This window comes from Ursus americanus, chromosome 24, assembly GCF_024610735.1.
Source record: "Ursus americanus isolate L20-20 chromosome 24, mUrsAme1.1.p, whole genome shotgun sequence".
Taxonomy (NCBI): domain Eukaryota; kingdom Metazoa; phylum Chordata; class Mammalia; order Carnivora; family Ursidae; genus Ursus; species Ursus americanus.
Genome location: NC_142150.1, coordinates 33643543 through 33660167, shown reverse-complemented (window position 1 = coordinate 33660167; position 16625 = coordinate 33643543). Strand labels below are relative to the sequence as shown.

The 16625-nt window shown below is 37.0% G+C and overlaps 1 protein-coding gene across 1 annotated transcript; it reads left to right on the top strand.

Annotated features, from left to right (window-relative positions):
• The first annotated feature begins 10494 nt into the window (after positions 1-10494).
• Positions 10495-11439, top strand: LOC123785256 (olfactory receptor 5F1-like). The gene has a single exon (XM_045786978.1). It carries the CDS (start codon positions 10495-10497, stop codon positions 11437-11439), a length of 945 nt encoding a protein of 314 aa, XP_045642934.1.
• Positions 11440-16625: the final 5186 nt, after the last annotated feature.

Sequence of the window (16625 nt, the reverse complement as noted above, 5' to 3'; positions counted from 1 at the left end):
TATCAGATATTGAAAGATGCTTTAAAGCATCAGTCATAAGACGGGATTCTAAAGTACAATCTCGATGCTATTAAGAATCCCAAGCACCCTGATTTTGGTTTTGGTTTATCTGAGTGAGTACAAGGAAATATGCCTTGAAGGATAAGCTGCAGGAGTGAGAGCTTATGTGTCAGGCGGCCTCGATTTGAACGTTAGTTTTGCCATGTCACAACTGTGAGATATTAAGCTGCTTATAAACCTGATTTTTGTTAATTTTTAAGCTGTGAATAATAATTGCCCATCTCATCAAATTCTTGGGGGGATTGGGATAATGCACGTAAGACCCAGCTCCTTGTGAAGAAGGTTGTATTCATTGAGTACCTGTTCCTTTTCTTTAACAATAATAGCAGCATTTCTTATACTTAAAATTTGGTTTCTGGACTTTAACTTGTCGGCATTGGTGTAGAGTCTGTACCTTAAGACTCAAGGTAGACAGAATGCAGAATGGATAAGTCTGGGATGCTGGGGTGCCAGACGTTGCAAACAACTGGCTTTTTTCTTGTATCTAGTGGGAAAATTAAAATAATTTTTGTTGCTACTAGAGAGGCAAAAGCTCAGTGTATTTAAAAAAAAAGGGTCATCTTTTGTCAATCAAAACAGCAATGTGTGTGAAGAATTAAGAGCTAGAAAAACACAGCTTAAAAATTTCTGAGAAAGGGTGCCAGGGTGGCTCAGAGGGTTAAGCATCTGCCTTCAGCTCAGGTCATGATCCCGGGGTCCTGGGATGGAGCCCCGCATCGGGCTCCCTGCTCAGCGGGAAGCCTGCCTGCTGCTCCCCCTGTTTGTGCTCTCTCTGTCTCTCTGACAAATAAATAAATAAAATCTTTTTAAAAATTCTGGGAGAGAAGATGCCAAAATTACTGTTCTTTCTTTCCGCCTATTTCATTTAATAAGCCTACATATCTTTTGAGAAAAGAAAAATAATTAAAAAAATAGTGATCTCTTAGTTGTATTTTTAAAAAATATGATTATAAAGAAAATCTACCTTTCTATAAGGAGTGTATGTTTGTTAAAACACAAAGGTGGGGCGCCTGGGTGGCTCAGTTGGCTAGGCATCAGTCTTCAGCTCAGGTCATGATCGCCTGGTCCTGGAATCCATCCCTGCATCAGGCTTCCTGCACAGTGGGGAGTCTGCTTCTCTCTCTCCCTCTGCCCCTTCCCACTACTCATTTTCTCTCTCTCTCTCTCATAAATAAATAAAACCTTAGCAAACAAACAAAAAAACCCAAAAAGATATCCTTCACCTTAAAGAGTACTACCTTGTTTTACAAACAGTGATATGGGGACAAACAACAGTAAAACAGCTCTGCTTATTAACAGCAGAACATGGATTGGCCAACTCCTTCAAAGTAGAAGGAAGGTGGAGGACTAGTTGAGAAACTTGGCAGGAACCAAAGGAAATAGAGGAGTGAGGGTAGCAGCATAGAACAGTCTGCTTCCTATCTGACGACTGCCAGCCCCTTCCATTGTCAGCTGCTGTGAATAATCCCTCTGTTGCTTTACATTCAAAAGACTCAAAAGTTAGGAATGGAATTTGTGATTAGCCAAGAGTAGTGCACATATTCCAGCTTCAGTTTCTAGGGAGCTAGAGATGAAATCTCTCTCCTTAGCCTGTTACGGGGCTGAAGAGGCATTGCGGCGTCCCCGCCGTCCAATTCAGGACAACCACTACTGCATCCCTCAGAGGACGTGCTGCTTTCCTTCACACAAGCAGTTTAACCAGAGTGAGGAAGAATCATTTTTAGGAGTGTGTTATTAACTGTATACAGCCCATACCAAAAAGCCCATCCACATAGAGCTTCCCTGAACCTCCCCTTCACTACCAATTGCATTCCTTCATGCTCCTGATTGACTGGCCAAACTGAAATAGATTTTTAGATTTCTTCTATAAGCAACATAGCTAAACATGTTTATTTCTGGAAAAATTATCCAACATTCTCCAATAATCTTCAGGAATTCCTTAGCCTGGCGTAATAATACTGTGGCAATGCATTCTTTGCAGTAATCACTACAGTATGTAGAGCCTGACAGCAACTGGGCTTACTTTTTTTGTGTGTGTGTGTGGTTTTTTGTTTTGTTTTGTTTTGTTTTTGTATTGTTTTGTTTCAACTCTTCCATTAGTTAGCCATTGAGAAGTCAGTTCCTTGGTGCCATGCTGTGCTGCGAAAGTAAGTGAGTATCTCCTGAAAATTACCTGGACCTTTTGGATTTGTTCAGGCCCAGCTTCACATAGGTAAATTCCATGAAATAATAATGTTCTTCATGGAGTACCTGACTTTATCAATAAGAGATCTTATAACCCCATGTTCATAATGGAAAATTTAGGACTCGCAATACCCTGGTGTCCCGTGGGCAGGTATTCTATCTCAACCAGAGCCCAGTAGCAGGATAACGCTTATTTTTCAAAATGAGAAAAGTAAATTTGCTGAAGCAAAAAAAAAAAAATGTAATCTTCTTAAAATCTCTAAAGGCTTCTGTTACTGCACACAACATTTTGATACGCCAGGGTCCATTTGGGGAATGTGATAGGAAAAAGACTGGGTATAGAGCTGTTTGCATTACAGTCCAAAGAGCCCTTTCTGCTATGCATCCTTCAGAAAGTTGTCAACCCTTAAGAGAGTCCACTGAGGGGCTCAAATGTGGGCTCACTCACATAGAAGATGTAGCCTCCAGAATTGAAAGTGAGTTATCAATATGTTGCGTCTTTTATGTGGTAGGAAACACGAGGTATAAAAAAGTGTGCTTCCATTTCGGAAGGATGTGATCTTGTGATTTATAATAAGAAATACATATTTGGTTTTTGTCCCAGTTTCTAGCACAAGGCTTCTAAAACCCTTGGAATTTTCCTAAGTGTTGAGAGAGATAAAGATGTCTTCTGCTATGGTACTGATGAGGTGACTCTTGGAATGTCCCTATGTCACCTAAGGTTGGGAAGGGAGAAGGGAGATCACTGGAAGTTGAGTCCATTGCCAATGGTCACTGATTTAATCAATCATGCCTATGTAATAAAGTTTCCATAAAAACTGGAAAGTATGGGATTTGGGAAGCTTCCAGATTGGTGGGCACTTGGAGATTCAGGGACAGTGGTGTCCTCTGAGAAGGCTCCGTATCCTTCCCCCATACCTTGCCCCATGCATCACTTCCATCTGGGTGTTCCTGAGTTATGCCCTTTTATATAATAAACTGGTAATCCAGTAAGTGAAATGTGTCTCTGAGCTCCGTGAGCCACTGTAGCAGTTCAATCAAACCCAAGGAGGGAGTCCTGGGAACCTCTGATTTATAGTCATTTCAGTCAAATGTACAGGTGACAATCTGAACTTGTGATGGGCATCTGAAGGGTGTGGGGAATTTATAGGATAGAGACCTTAATTATAATCCAAGGAGAGGGTCATTAGAATCTCCAATTAATGGCCAGTCTGTCAGAAACTTGGGTAACAACCCAGGCTTGTGATTGGCATTTGAGGGTGGGGTGGTCTTGTAGGACTGAGTCCTTAACCTGTGGAATCTGATGCTCTCTCTAGGTGGGTCGTATCAGAATTGAGTTCAACTGTAGGATACCCTGCTATACCCTGCTTGCATCCAGAGCATTACTTGCTTGGTGGTATGGGGGGGGGCACCCCCCTCCACACATTGGTAATTGAGTGACGAACTCAAAATAGAAGATACACCAACATTCCCTAAATGTCTGGACCCACAGAAACAAGGCTTCTAGATTGCTGATATTTGCAGATGCCATATCATATTTTGGTCTTCAATACAATGCTAGTTGTATATTTTCATGGGATAGTGAGAGGTAAACTAATTTTTATTTTTCAAGAACCTGGGATTTACACAGAGACAAAATGTTTGAAACTTCTTTGTTTTCCTTGCCAAGAAAAACAAAGCAATTCAGGACATTTGTTTTTCCTGGATGGGGTAGGGAAGTAGAGAAAGCATCATATCATTGAAAAGCTACATATAGGGTATCATGGGCTGTGCTGTAAAAGTGCGATATTAGGAATAGTAGTTATAAATGGAAGTCATCACCTGATTACATTCATAAAGAATAATTAACTAATATTTTGAAAATTCATTCATTTTCTATACTGGCAAAACTAAACAGCCAAGTTACAATTCTGTGAGAATCACTGTCACCGTTTTTCATGTTGGAACTGTGCAGTAATGGGCTAACTCAGTCAGTCTGGATTGCCCAAACTCTGCATTATTCCAAAGGTCTTCGAAGACTGAGCTTTGACTGGTCCTGAGAGGTAACTTCTGAAACCTTGGAATATGCTCCTTAATAAGAGCATCTTTGTATCCTGGCGTCCCACACCAGTTTAAGCTAATGATGTGATTTAAGATAAATGCCTGTTTTTATACACCTGGGTTTTCTTCAAATGCTTTGGGCTAGGCTGGATCAGTTTGAATTCTAGGGTGGAGCAGCTGAAGACAAAGTAACAGGACAGTTATGTGGGCTCTCCAAGCGTATGTCGTGCTCTCCAATAAAACCCTCTACACTGGGGCGCCGGGAGGCTCAGTCAGTTAAGCATCTGACTCAGCTCAGGTCTTGCTTTCAGGGTCATGACTTCAAACCCCGTGTTGGGCTTCACGTTGGGTCCGGAGCCTGCTTAAAAAACAAAATCCTGTACACTAAGATTTGGTTCAGCCTTTCTGGTTGGCAAGAATTCATAACTGTCATTGGGCAACACCGCCAGGAGAACCAAGTGCTGTCTGTGTGACCTCACCAGGAGAGGACAAGTGGAAACTATGCCTGGTTTCTGGACACTGCCCTATACATCTTTCTCCTTTGCCAATTTTAATCTAACTGTGCAGCTGTAATAAGCCATAACCATAATAGTGATTCTGAGTTTTGTGAGTCCTTCTAGTAAATCACCAAAACTGCTGGTGGTATCGGGCACCTCTGACAGAAGTACTAAACTGTTTCCTCAAGTTTTTTTTTTCTTTTAATTAAGATTTCAAACTTCTTTATTCTTTAGTATATAAAATATGAAATTTAACCTATTCCAAAAATAGAAAATAGATATTAAGAAACCGAATTACATGAATACATATAAATTCACCTCCCAAGTTAAATAAAAATGAAGAATTTCGAGTATTGTCCAAACTGGAAATTCTCTGTGATCACCCCATTATCCTGCTTCCTCGACAGTGACAACCAGTCTTCTGTATTTTTCATTCCTTAGCTTTTACTTTTAGAAAACAATGTATCCAAGCTCTTACATATATTTTTCACAAATCTACTTTTTTTGGTTTTGAATATTGTAAATGTGACGGCATCCAGTTTGTCCTTTCTATTGCTTGCACTTTTCTTCAGTATTATGTTTCTAACCCTATTTTATGTTCATACTCATTCCTGTACTCTTTAATTTTACAGTTCCATAGTATTATTTTTCCTTAACGTTGCCATAACTAAATTGTCTGCTACTTTCTATCATGACTAATGCTTCTATGAATGCTACAGTTCCCTTGGTGCACACATGCACGTCTGTCTGGGTACATCCCTAGATGTGGCAGTAATTGGATACAAAGTATGCCTACGTTCAGCTTTAAAATATAATCAAATGTTTTCTAAATTTCTTGCTCATATTTATACTCTCGACAACAGCACGTAATACGTCAGGTTCCATATACTTACTGACACTTGTTATGGTCAGACATTTAACACTTTTTTTGGCAACATAGTGGGGGTGTCAGATATTTAAATCTTCAACACATCTGGAATTATTATTTTTTTGCTTATTATATTAAGTAGGGATCTTTTCTTTTTTGAATGCAGACAGTATATTTTCCCCACTGTTTTTTTGTTTGTTCGTTTGTTTTTGTTTTTTTAAATATATGCTCTTGAGGCACCTGGATGGCTCAGTCAAATGAACATTGGACTCTTGGTTTCAGCTCAGGTCATGATCTCAGAGTCCTGAGATCAAGCCCTGCCTTGGGCTCCATGCTCAGCAGGGAGTCTCTTTGGGATTCTCTCTCCCTCTCCAGGCTTCTTCCCTCTCTATCTCTCTCTCAAACAAATAAATAAATCTTTGAAAATATGTATATATTCTCCATTCACCCTTGGTGACATCTTGCATTAAATTTTCATTTACATGTGAATCTGTTTCTGGATTCTGTTCTGATCATTAGCCTACGTTAAACTTTCTTTATTGGTAAGCTTTCCATCATATAATGGCAATCCCTCTTCAGGATTGGCTTAGTCTTTTAGTTTTGGGTTATTCAATAAATATTTAAATTACTTGTTACTTTCAGGGGCCCCTGGGTGGCTCAGCTGTTAAGTGTCTGCCTTTGGGTCAGGTCATGATCCCAGGGTCCTGGGATCGAGCCCTGCATCGGGGGTCCCTGCTCGGTGGGAAGTCTGCTTCTCCCTCTCACACTCCCCTTGCTTGTGTTCCCTCTCTCGCTGTCTCTCTCTGCCAAATAAATAAATAAAATCTTTAAAAATAAACAAATAAACAAACAAACAAATAAATACATTGTTACTTTCAGAATGTTTTTGAAATTTTATTTGGAATTGTGCTGTATTTAAAGATTAATTTTATAAAATATATCTTTAAAATATTGAGCCATCTTTGTAAACATGGTGTCGCTATTCCTATTTATTTAAAATCTTTCAATGATTTTTTTTTAAGATTTTATTTATTTATTTGACAGAGACAGCCAGCGAGAGAGGGAACACAAGCAGGGGGAGTGGGAGAGGAAGAAGCAGGCTCATAGCAGAGGAGCCTGATGTGGGGCTTGATCCCACAATGCTGGGATCACTCCCTGAGCTGAAGGCAGACGCCTAACCGCTGTGCCACCCAGGCGCCCCTTTAATGATTTTTTATAATGTTCTTCACAAATGTTTTGAGTATCTATTGTTGGGTTATTTTTTTCAAAGGACCTTTAATTTTACAAATATTAGCCTTTTACATCTAAATCTTTTCTGCAGTGATAAGGATATACAACTAATTTTCGAATCAAATATGGATCCCAAATTTAGCAACTCAAACGTTTTTATTAATCTTCATAATTTGCTATTTTACCCCTTTCCATGAACCTATTCCAAATACCTTTTAAAGTTTTGCTTTGTTTTGGTTTGGTTTTTTCTGCTAGCCATATCTTCCATTGAATTGTTACCTAGAATTGACAATATTGAACATTATAGTCTTTTACATAATTTTAAAGTAGTGTCACTAAACTTGTTCATCAGTTTTGATCATAGGATGTCAATCTAATCATTTAACTTTTGGTCTTAATTAAAATTATGTCTGAGCCTTTAAATGCAATTTTCCTGGCTTCTCTTGCACCATTAATGACATGAAAGAAGATGTAAAAATAAATAAATAAATAAACAAAAATAAACAACCTTTGCAATAACAAATCTTTTGGAACAAAAATTCAAGCAGCCTAATCCTAAACTTTTAACCATTAAATTACAAAAGAAGATGTGTTATTAAAGGCGATAGTCTGCTATGTTTTAAAGCATTGCCATTTCACCTTTTTAAGCCACAAATTTGCGGTGCTGAAGTTACTACCCTCTGAGGTAGATCAACCCGTCAAAGTGAATGCCCAGTGGGTCTCATCAACAATAATCTTTGCTGCATTTTTTAGCTTAATTTCAAAGAAGGTACAGTGCAATTATTCCTGAAGGGATAAGTACCATGGTGATGATTACCCTGCGAGACAAATAATCACTAGATGGTAAGGAAAGGCAGACTCCTTGCTAACTGTTTTTAATGTAATAAATCCCTTTGTAAATTGTGAATTATTATTACCTTCTGCATTGGGGGAAATATAGGGTTCAGCATCAGAATGCTTCCTAATTATGTTATTTTTTATTGAATCTCAAGAGAAATCAATAGACATTACAGTTATGTAATGAATCGACATATTTCTCATTCTTCTAAGTATAAAAAAAATCCACACATGCACTTCAGTGACAGAAATGAATAAATTAAAAACCTACTTTTCCTACAATATCAATTTACAATTTATTATGTGTATTTGTTTTATTAATTTGAATAAAATTATTAGAATAAACTATTAGCATTGTGAGATTGATCCTTAGATAAATTACATAGATGAAAATTTTACAATCTAAGAAGTGATGCATTATGAATCTAATTATTTATAAAAACAACTTGAAGATTTTTAAATTTATAGTTTAAAATATAACCACGTCTATTTACTGTTTTATTTATTTATCCACAAACATTTGTTGATTGTCTACTGTATGACAGACGCTGTTCTATTAACCTGGTCAATAATTATAAAGCTTTGTATTCCAAAAATTTTGTTAGAAAATTAAAAAGAAAAAAATATAAACAAGTAACTGAATGATACATTTTGTTATTAATATGTCCTGAGAATATAATTGAATATGTTTTTCTAATTAAGGGCTTCACTTTACCTTTGATGTTGAAGTTTTTAAAAAATATTTAAAGTACACAGCAATCATACATAATAACAAGATATTTAGAAATCCGAATCAATAAAAATGAGTATCCTCTCTATGATATAACTCAACAATTAACAAAAAATATTTAGTTTATTTAAAATTATTCTTTCAAATTCCTTTTTTATGCAGACATTTTTGTTTGTTAGGTAATAGCTGAGTAAGTGACATGTGAAAATATAGAGCTTAAACTACATCTCATAAACTGTAATGTCCCTTTGATGAATAAATTTATACCAAGTCAAGAGACGGCAATCATTAAAACACTGGAGATTATTTCTCATGTACCTTAAGTGGAAAATTTTAATATATTTTGACTTCTCTATGGAAATAGACTCTGTGTTTATGGATGCTCCATGTTTTTTGTTGTTGTTGTTGTTGTCGTTGTTGGTTTTTTAGTTTGTTTGTTTGTTTTTTGTTTTTTTCACTTTGCTTTATTTGTATTTAGATCTGGAAATCTGTTGTTTCATCCCCTTACAGGATCAGAATCACAAACATTAATTGTAAAAAGCCAACACAATTTTAAAATCATAAAAAAGAAGTTAGGTTTTTTTGATCCATTGTCTTATTTGCTCAGGGTATCATATTTCTTTAAATATTGTACAATGGAATTAATTTCTCATTGTCATTAAATTCACTCAAGAAGAGAGTTGGATTAAAGGATTAACTTGCCAAGACAAAGGGAAAAGTGTACACACACACAAACACACATACACACAAAAGGAATGGAAAAGAAAAATAATGCTTTCAATAATTGAAAAGCAAGGGAAGATTAATATATTGGTATTGGGCCATGTACCCATTTGGGATAAGCTGCAAAGAGAGAGGAAAAACACAAATAGCCAATTAAAATTATTATCATTTTTTTAACTTTGGCAAAAGACTATTTTTTAATTTTTTAATTCTTTTTACATTCCACTGTAGTTAATATATAGTATATAATATAGTGATTCATCAATTATTTTGGTGAGACGTTAAAGTAACACAGAGATCAGGAACACCTCTATGATGCAAGGTCCACATAATGTTTGGTTCCACATATATGCATGTGATCATTATGTGTTCTCAGTTGAGACCGGAGTTCCTGCCTTAGAGGATTGACTCATAGTTAAAATCCACAATCTGGTTCCCATGGTTACCCTTTTCTCTTTATGAAAATAAGTATAAAAGCATAGCAAAGTGTATTTTTCAGAAGGTGTCTCAAATTCTGACAAATAGCTAATTTGAATTTTCATTGCATTGCATTGCATTTAAAAAATAGAATTTTTCTACTTTTGATTTTTAAGCTTCAACTGAGAACTCCTAATAGAAAAGAAAATAGTAAACTATCCAGGTAAGACCCTAGGAAGGAATTTAGCCGGATTTGATGCTGCTGTTCACAGAGGTGGACAAGTATCATGTCTGCTACTACATGATGTAACTTGAGAGTGTATTTGTAACAAGAACAATTGTTTCATTCCCTTTCCTTTTAAAACACTACAAAATCATTCCTAAGACTATAAGAGGTATCAAAATATTGGCTATTTAAAATGGTCACTATATTTGTTACTTGAGGTAGACAAGAACAATTTTTAGGTGCTTTGGTGGTGAGGAATATTCAGAGTGCTCCTGAGTGGAAAAAATAGATTTCAATTAAACACATGTATCTGTTCACAGAATGAGAGAATTTGAAGCAAGAATATTTTTATCATTTGCATATGGATGTTGGCTGGAATGAAAGAGCAGAACAACATAGAGAGCTTTTGCAGAAACTGAATGGGAGTGTGTGGTCTTGCACTAGTGAGTTGAGAGACCCTCAAACCTGATTCAATACAGACAATTGTTCATTAAATTCAAAGGCTGATCTATTTGTTCCCCAAATTCCTCCTACTCCATCACTCGATTTACTGTGTTGTATTATCCTAGGTTGTGTTCTCCCCCATGTGTGGACGGCCTCATAACAGTTCCATTTCCTGGAAACTTAAGACAGGAAAGTATTTACACCTAATGCAAGTTTAAGCAAATGATATGTGTGACGAATGGCCAGAAGAAACCACACGGCCCTGACTGAGTTCATCCTGCTGGGGTTAGCTGACACGATGGAGCTACAGATTGTCCTCTTTCTGCTTTTTCTGGTGATTTACACACTTACAGTTTTGGGGAATGTTGGGATGATCCTCTTAATCAGGACTGACTCCCGACTTCACACACCCATGTATTTCTTCCTGGCCAACCTGTCCCTCGTGGATGTTTGCTACTCCTCCACCATCACCCCAAAGATGCTGGCGGACCTATTATCAGAGAAGAAAACCATCTCCTTTGCAGGCTGCTTCCTGCAACTGTGCTTCTTCATCGCCTTGGCCACGACTGAATGCATCCTCTTTGGGTTAATGGCCTATGACCGGTATGTGGCCATATGCAACCCGCTCCTTTACCCCGTGGTCATGTCCAGGACAGTGTGCCTCAAAATGGCAGCGGGCGCTTTTACAGCAGGGTTCTTGAACTCCATGGTTAACACAAGTTATGTGAGCAGCTTGCCATTCTGCAGTTCCAATGTCATTCATCATTTCTTCTGTGACACCCCCCCACTTTTTAGGCTCTCGTGCTCCGACACACACCTGAATGAAAGTATCTTTTCCACATTTGCTGGTGTGAATATAGTAGGAAGTCTGCTGGTCATCCTCACCTCCTACTCCTATGTTCTCTTTTCTATCTTCCGTATGCATTCAGGGGAGGGGAGGCACAAAGCCTTCTCAACCTGTGCCTCTCACCTGACCGCTATAACTCTGTTCTATGTCACCGCCATCTATACGTATCTGAGACCTAGTTCCAGCTACTCTCTGGATCAGGACAAAGTGGCTTCCGTGTTCTACACGGTGGTGATCCCCATGTTGAATCCTCTGATCTACAGCCTCAGGAATAAGGAAGTAAAGAAGGCTTTATGGAATGTAACTACCAGGACACGCATCCCTTCGTTTCTCTGATTTGCTTGGTAAATTTTCTGAACTAGGTAGCAAATGAACTTTCTAGGTTCATTGGCTCCTACATTTTTCATTGGGATATTTCTAAGTAATTGCTTTCTGTTAATATTCAAGTGCATGCACCCATTTAGGAACCAAGTAATTCACAAGTCTTATAGATGGACTCTGGGCTTTCATGTAATTGTTGTTTTTTTGCTGGGTCCTCTTGAATAGGGCTTATTTCTAATCAAATCTTGGTTAGAGAATGAAAGAGATTTAGTATTTAGAATCACAAGTCACAATAGCACATGCAACTAAGCATATAGAATATTTAGAATTGTTCACTTATGTTTCCCATGCATTTTTATTTCACTATTTTTGATCAGTAAGAGACAGTTATGTATCACTCATGTGTGAAACAATTTAAATTTAAAATACATTTGCATTTTAATTTATTGAATTATCTTCAGGAGGGAAGTTAAATCAAATATTAGGACTACAATTTTAATTGCAGCTATAAACTCACCATTTTTTTTTCCAGAGCCTTCTCCCCATACACACATATATCCATTAATAGATAAGTGTGAGCTTGTCTAAAACATGGTATCAGGAGAAGTATCATCTCATTAGAATGCAACTGTATGGTGACTAACATAATATAATAAAAAATAAAAATAAATAAAGTATACAATGGAATATTACTCAGCCATCAAAAAGAACGATTTCTCAACATTTCCTGCAACATGGATGGGACTGGAGGAGATAATGCTAAGCAAAATAAGCCAAGCACAGAAATACAATTATCATATGGTTTCACTCATTTATGGAACATAAGAAGTAGGAAGATCAGTAAGAGGAAAGGGAAGAAGAAAGGGGCATAAACAGAAGGGGGAATGAACCATGAGAGACTATGGACTCTGAGAAAGAAACTGAGGGCTTCAGAGAGGAGGGGGGTGGGGGAATGGGATAGGCTGGGGATGGGTATTAAGGAGGGCATGTATTGCATGGTGCACTGGGTGTTATACACAACTAATGAATCATGGAACTTTACATCAAAAACTAGGGATGTACTGTACGGTGACTAACACAATGTAATAAAAAATATTATTATAAAAAATAAATAAAGTATAGGTATAATTTAAAAAAAAGAATGCACCAATTACAACTCTCATATTCCTTCCTCTAGTCTTCAAAATTTCCAACCTTTCTTTCCCTTCCTGTCTCTTGGACGGACACATAGGACAAGTTACACACACACGCATTCAGCTGCTCATAGTTTAATCAGTGCATAGCTCCAAGGAGGTAGATCAATGTTCAGGGGATGAATCTGACACATTGTCTTTACAATAAGCTCATGCATTTCCTCCTTATAGATATCTATCAATTGCCAATAAAAATCAATTCAACTTAATATTAAAGCCATGCTTTGCTGGTATGGAGGTAAACAGAGAGTTGGTTTAATAGAACTTTGCAGAGACTGAGTAGGGGTTAGCGCTTCCTAAAGAAACAACCACACTTGGAGTTTTTGGGGAGAATTTCCCCATGACCTTTGCCCTTGCAGCTGACGTTGCACCAGACAAAAGTGAAGTCCCTGTCTCCTGGGATGTAGACACTGCATATGCTGTGTCCCGTCACAAAGAGTCCAACTAGCTCGACCATCCAATGTACCCAGTGACCTATGTAGGTGACCTTGCCCAGAGAAGTGTTTATGATGTCATGGCTCTTGTCTATGCACCTGTGGGCTTTACTGTCCCTCCCCAGGTCCCGTGTGGTTACCTGGCCTGGACACCCTACAGCAGAAGGATCAGTTTGTTCTCTGAGATAATTGTCCTTCCTCTGAGTGGCCCGCCTATGGTCTTCTGCACCAGCTGGCTGCTCCCTGGCTGGATTCTTTCTGCGTTCCCTGTCCCCAGTATTTAGTAGATTGATATATAGGACCAAGATACTTCACAAGTAAGTGGCAATAATATGTTCCGTCTATTAGATGTTTTATTTTTTGGTAAAATTTGACAATAAAAAGAATGTTTGGGAGAAAAAATCCAGGAATTCTTAAATTTGGTTTTTAAACATATCCTATTTTAGGCCAAGTTCTCTGCTACTAATTCACCTCTCCTATATTTACTGAATCTTATTCCAGAGTCTACAAATACTTACAACTTTGAGACTAATGATCTCTTAACTATCTTGCCTGCTTTTTAATTCCTTGAGTATGTGTATCTTATCTAAATTTTCATTATTTCTATAACCCATAAACTTGTAAAAATATTTTTAAATTTTCATAATTTATTGCTTATTATTTAATATGTTTATGTAAGGCATGTTCCAAATATTGCATATTTATTTAACTCAAAATAATATAAACTGTAAAATCGTTGAGTCTTCTAATTAATATGTTGGGTGGGATTTATCATTCTCTTTTCCCCTATGTATGTGACAATATGTATTAAATTCTTTCATGAATGTAAATAATCTTTTTGGTTCTTTGTATTGTATTTCCATAGTTTTCTGTTTTTCTAATTAGTGTTTGCTTCTGTTGAATGTAAAATTCAAATTTATTATCCAATATGCAGATATCAACCAATATTTTGCCTTATTCAATTGTTCTTCAGCTGTTTACTAAAATTATTAAAGGATGTTTGAAGTATATGCATTTTGGCTCTGCTTTGGCCAGTATTTTCATCAGGGATTAGGTGAGGCCGGAAGAGGGTAGCTTACAAACCTGCGACCATCACCAAGTTGGAAAATAAGCACAGGGTTGGAAGAAATGAAACAGTCAATATGCCAATCACATACATGCAAAAACACACCGAAGGAAAAAAGATGTGTTATGAGTAGATGGAGCCCTACATTTAGGGAGAAAAAATGTGTACAGAGAGTTTGATAATTTTGATTTAGAGTGTGAGTGTTAGTAAACTAATACTCACATAGTATGTATGTACATGCATGTGTGTATATATATTCACATACACAAATGTGTATATACACATATACACACATATGTGTATATACAAAAATATATATCTATATATTTATGATCTTCCAAGTGACTGGGATAAAAGGGGACAGGACAGGGTTAGGTAGCTGGGTATTGTTTCCTTCTGCTGAAGCTGGTGCTCCAGTTGACTCACCCACTAACAGTTGGCCTATTGAAAAGTCATTTAATAGCCTGAAATCTCAGCTGCAAAATGTATAATGTAATATCGTCACTCTCAAAGACTGAAAGGGAGGATTAATTGAGAATTTAAATGGAAAAGAGTAATATATTACGAGTTCTCAATGCAAATAGGCTCTCCGTGATTATGGACGCCCAATGTGGTTTATTTCACCTTGCTTTCCTTGTATTTAGACCTGAAAAATCTGTTGTTTTTTCCTTCTAGGATCAGAATCATAGAAAATATTGCAAAAGCCAACACAATTCTGAAATCATAAAAATTAGTTAGTTTTAGTTTTAGCTAGAGTTAGTTTTTTTTATCCATTGCATTATTTACCCAGGGTTCAGTATTTCCTTAAACACTGTATAATGGAGTTAGTTTCTCCTTCTCATTAATTTCACTCAAGACAAAGTTGAATGGAAGGTTACACCTGTCCAGACAATGGGAGGGGCACACACACACACACACACACACACACACACACACAAACACAGAAAAACATAATTTCACACAAAAAGAAAAAAAAAGAATAATAATTTTTTCAATTACTAAGTAAACAAAGGAAGAATAATACGTTGGTACTGGGCTATGTACCCAATTAGAATAAGCTAAAAATACAAAGAGAGAGGCAATACAAATAACCAATTAAAAAGTACTATCATTTTTTTTTCTTTAAGAAAGATCATCATTTTTTGAAAAGTACTACCATTTTTTTTTTACTCTAAGAAAGACTTTATTTAAAGTAACATAAACAAATATCAAATGATTTCACTCGTATGTGGAATTTGAGAAACAAAACAGATGAACTTAGGGGTTGGGAAGAAAAATAAGACTAAAACAGAGAGGTTGACAAACCATAAGAGACCCTTAACTGTAGGAAACAACCTGAGGGTGGCAGCAGGGTGGGATGGGGTAACTGGGTGATGGGCATTAAGGAGGACACTTGGTGGAATGAGCCCTGGGTGTTATATGCAACTGATGAATCACTAAATTCTACCCCTGAAGCTAGTAATACACTATATATTAATTCGATTAAATTTAAAGAAAAAAAGAAAAAGAAAATGCTCACAGGGTGCCTGGGTCGCTCAAAAATAAATCCATAAATAAAGTAACAGAGAGATCAGTGAGTACTTTGTGATACAAGCCCCACATAATGTTTGATTCCATGTATCTGCCTGTGATCATACTGTGTGACCTTTTGAGACTGTCTGCCTTTAGAGGATTGACTTACAATTAACCCATAATCCAGTCCCCATGGTTACCCATTCTTTAGGAAAACAAAATAAATGTGCACCAATGAGTATTTAATCACAAAGTGAATCAAATTTTACAAACAGGTATAGGGAATATTACTGTATTTCATTTCATTTAACAATGAAAACTTCCTTTTTCTGTAAGTACTATTTGAGAATCCTTGCTAAAAATGAAAATACTAGATTACACAGGTAAGACCCTGGGAAGGAAGTAACCAGGATTTGGCGCCGCTGCTCAGTGAGGTGGACAGCTAGCATGTCTGCTGTTAAGGTGGCTCACTTAAGAGTGTACTTTGCAATGAGAGCAATACTTTGGATCACTTTTAAAACACTACAAGTCATTTTTAAATATATGATAGATTGTAAATAGTGATTATTAGAAATGGTCGCTATTGTTGCTACGTGATGGACCCAAGATAATGCGTGGGTTTGGAGTTGAAGAATATTCAGAGTGGTCCTGAGGATAAAAGGAAAGGAAAAACAAGACTGAGCTAAACTCACTTACCCACTCAGAATATGGGAGAGATATCAGCAGTGATATTTTTTATCCTTTGCATTTGGACCCAGACTGTAGAGACAGACAGGAGTACAAAGTATGCTGCTTGTGGGAAACTGAATGGGAGTGTGTGGTCTTGCACTACTGAGTTGAGAGACCCTCAACCCTGATTCAATACAGACAATTGTTCATTAAATTCAAAGGCTGATCTATGTGTCCCCCAATTTCCTCTTACTCCATCACTCGATTTACTGTGTTGTATTCTCCTAGGTTGTGTTTTCCCCCATGTGTGAATAGCCTCATAACAGT

What these genes read in the sequence shown, in the direction of transcription:
- LOC123785256 (XM_045786978.1), top strand. Translation starts at nt 10,495, where the DNA reads ATGGCCAGAAGAAACCACACGGCCCTGACTGAGTTCATCCTGCTGGGG.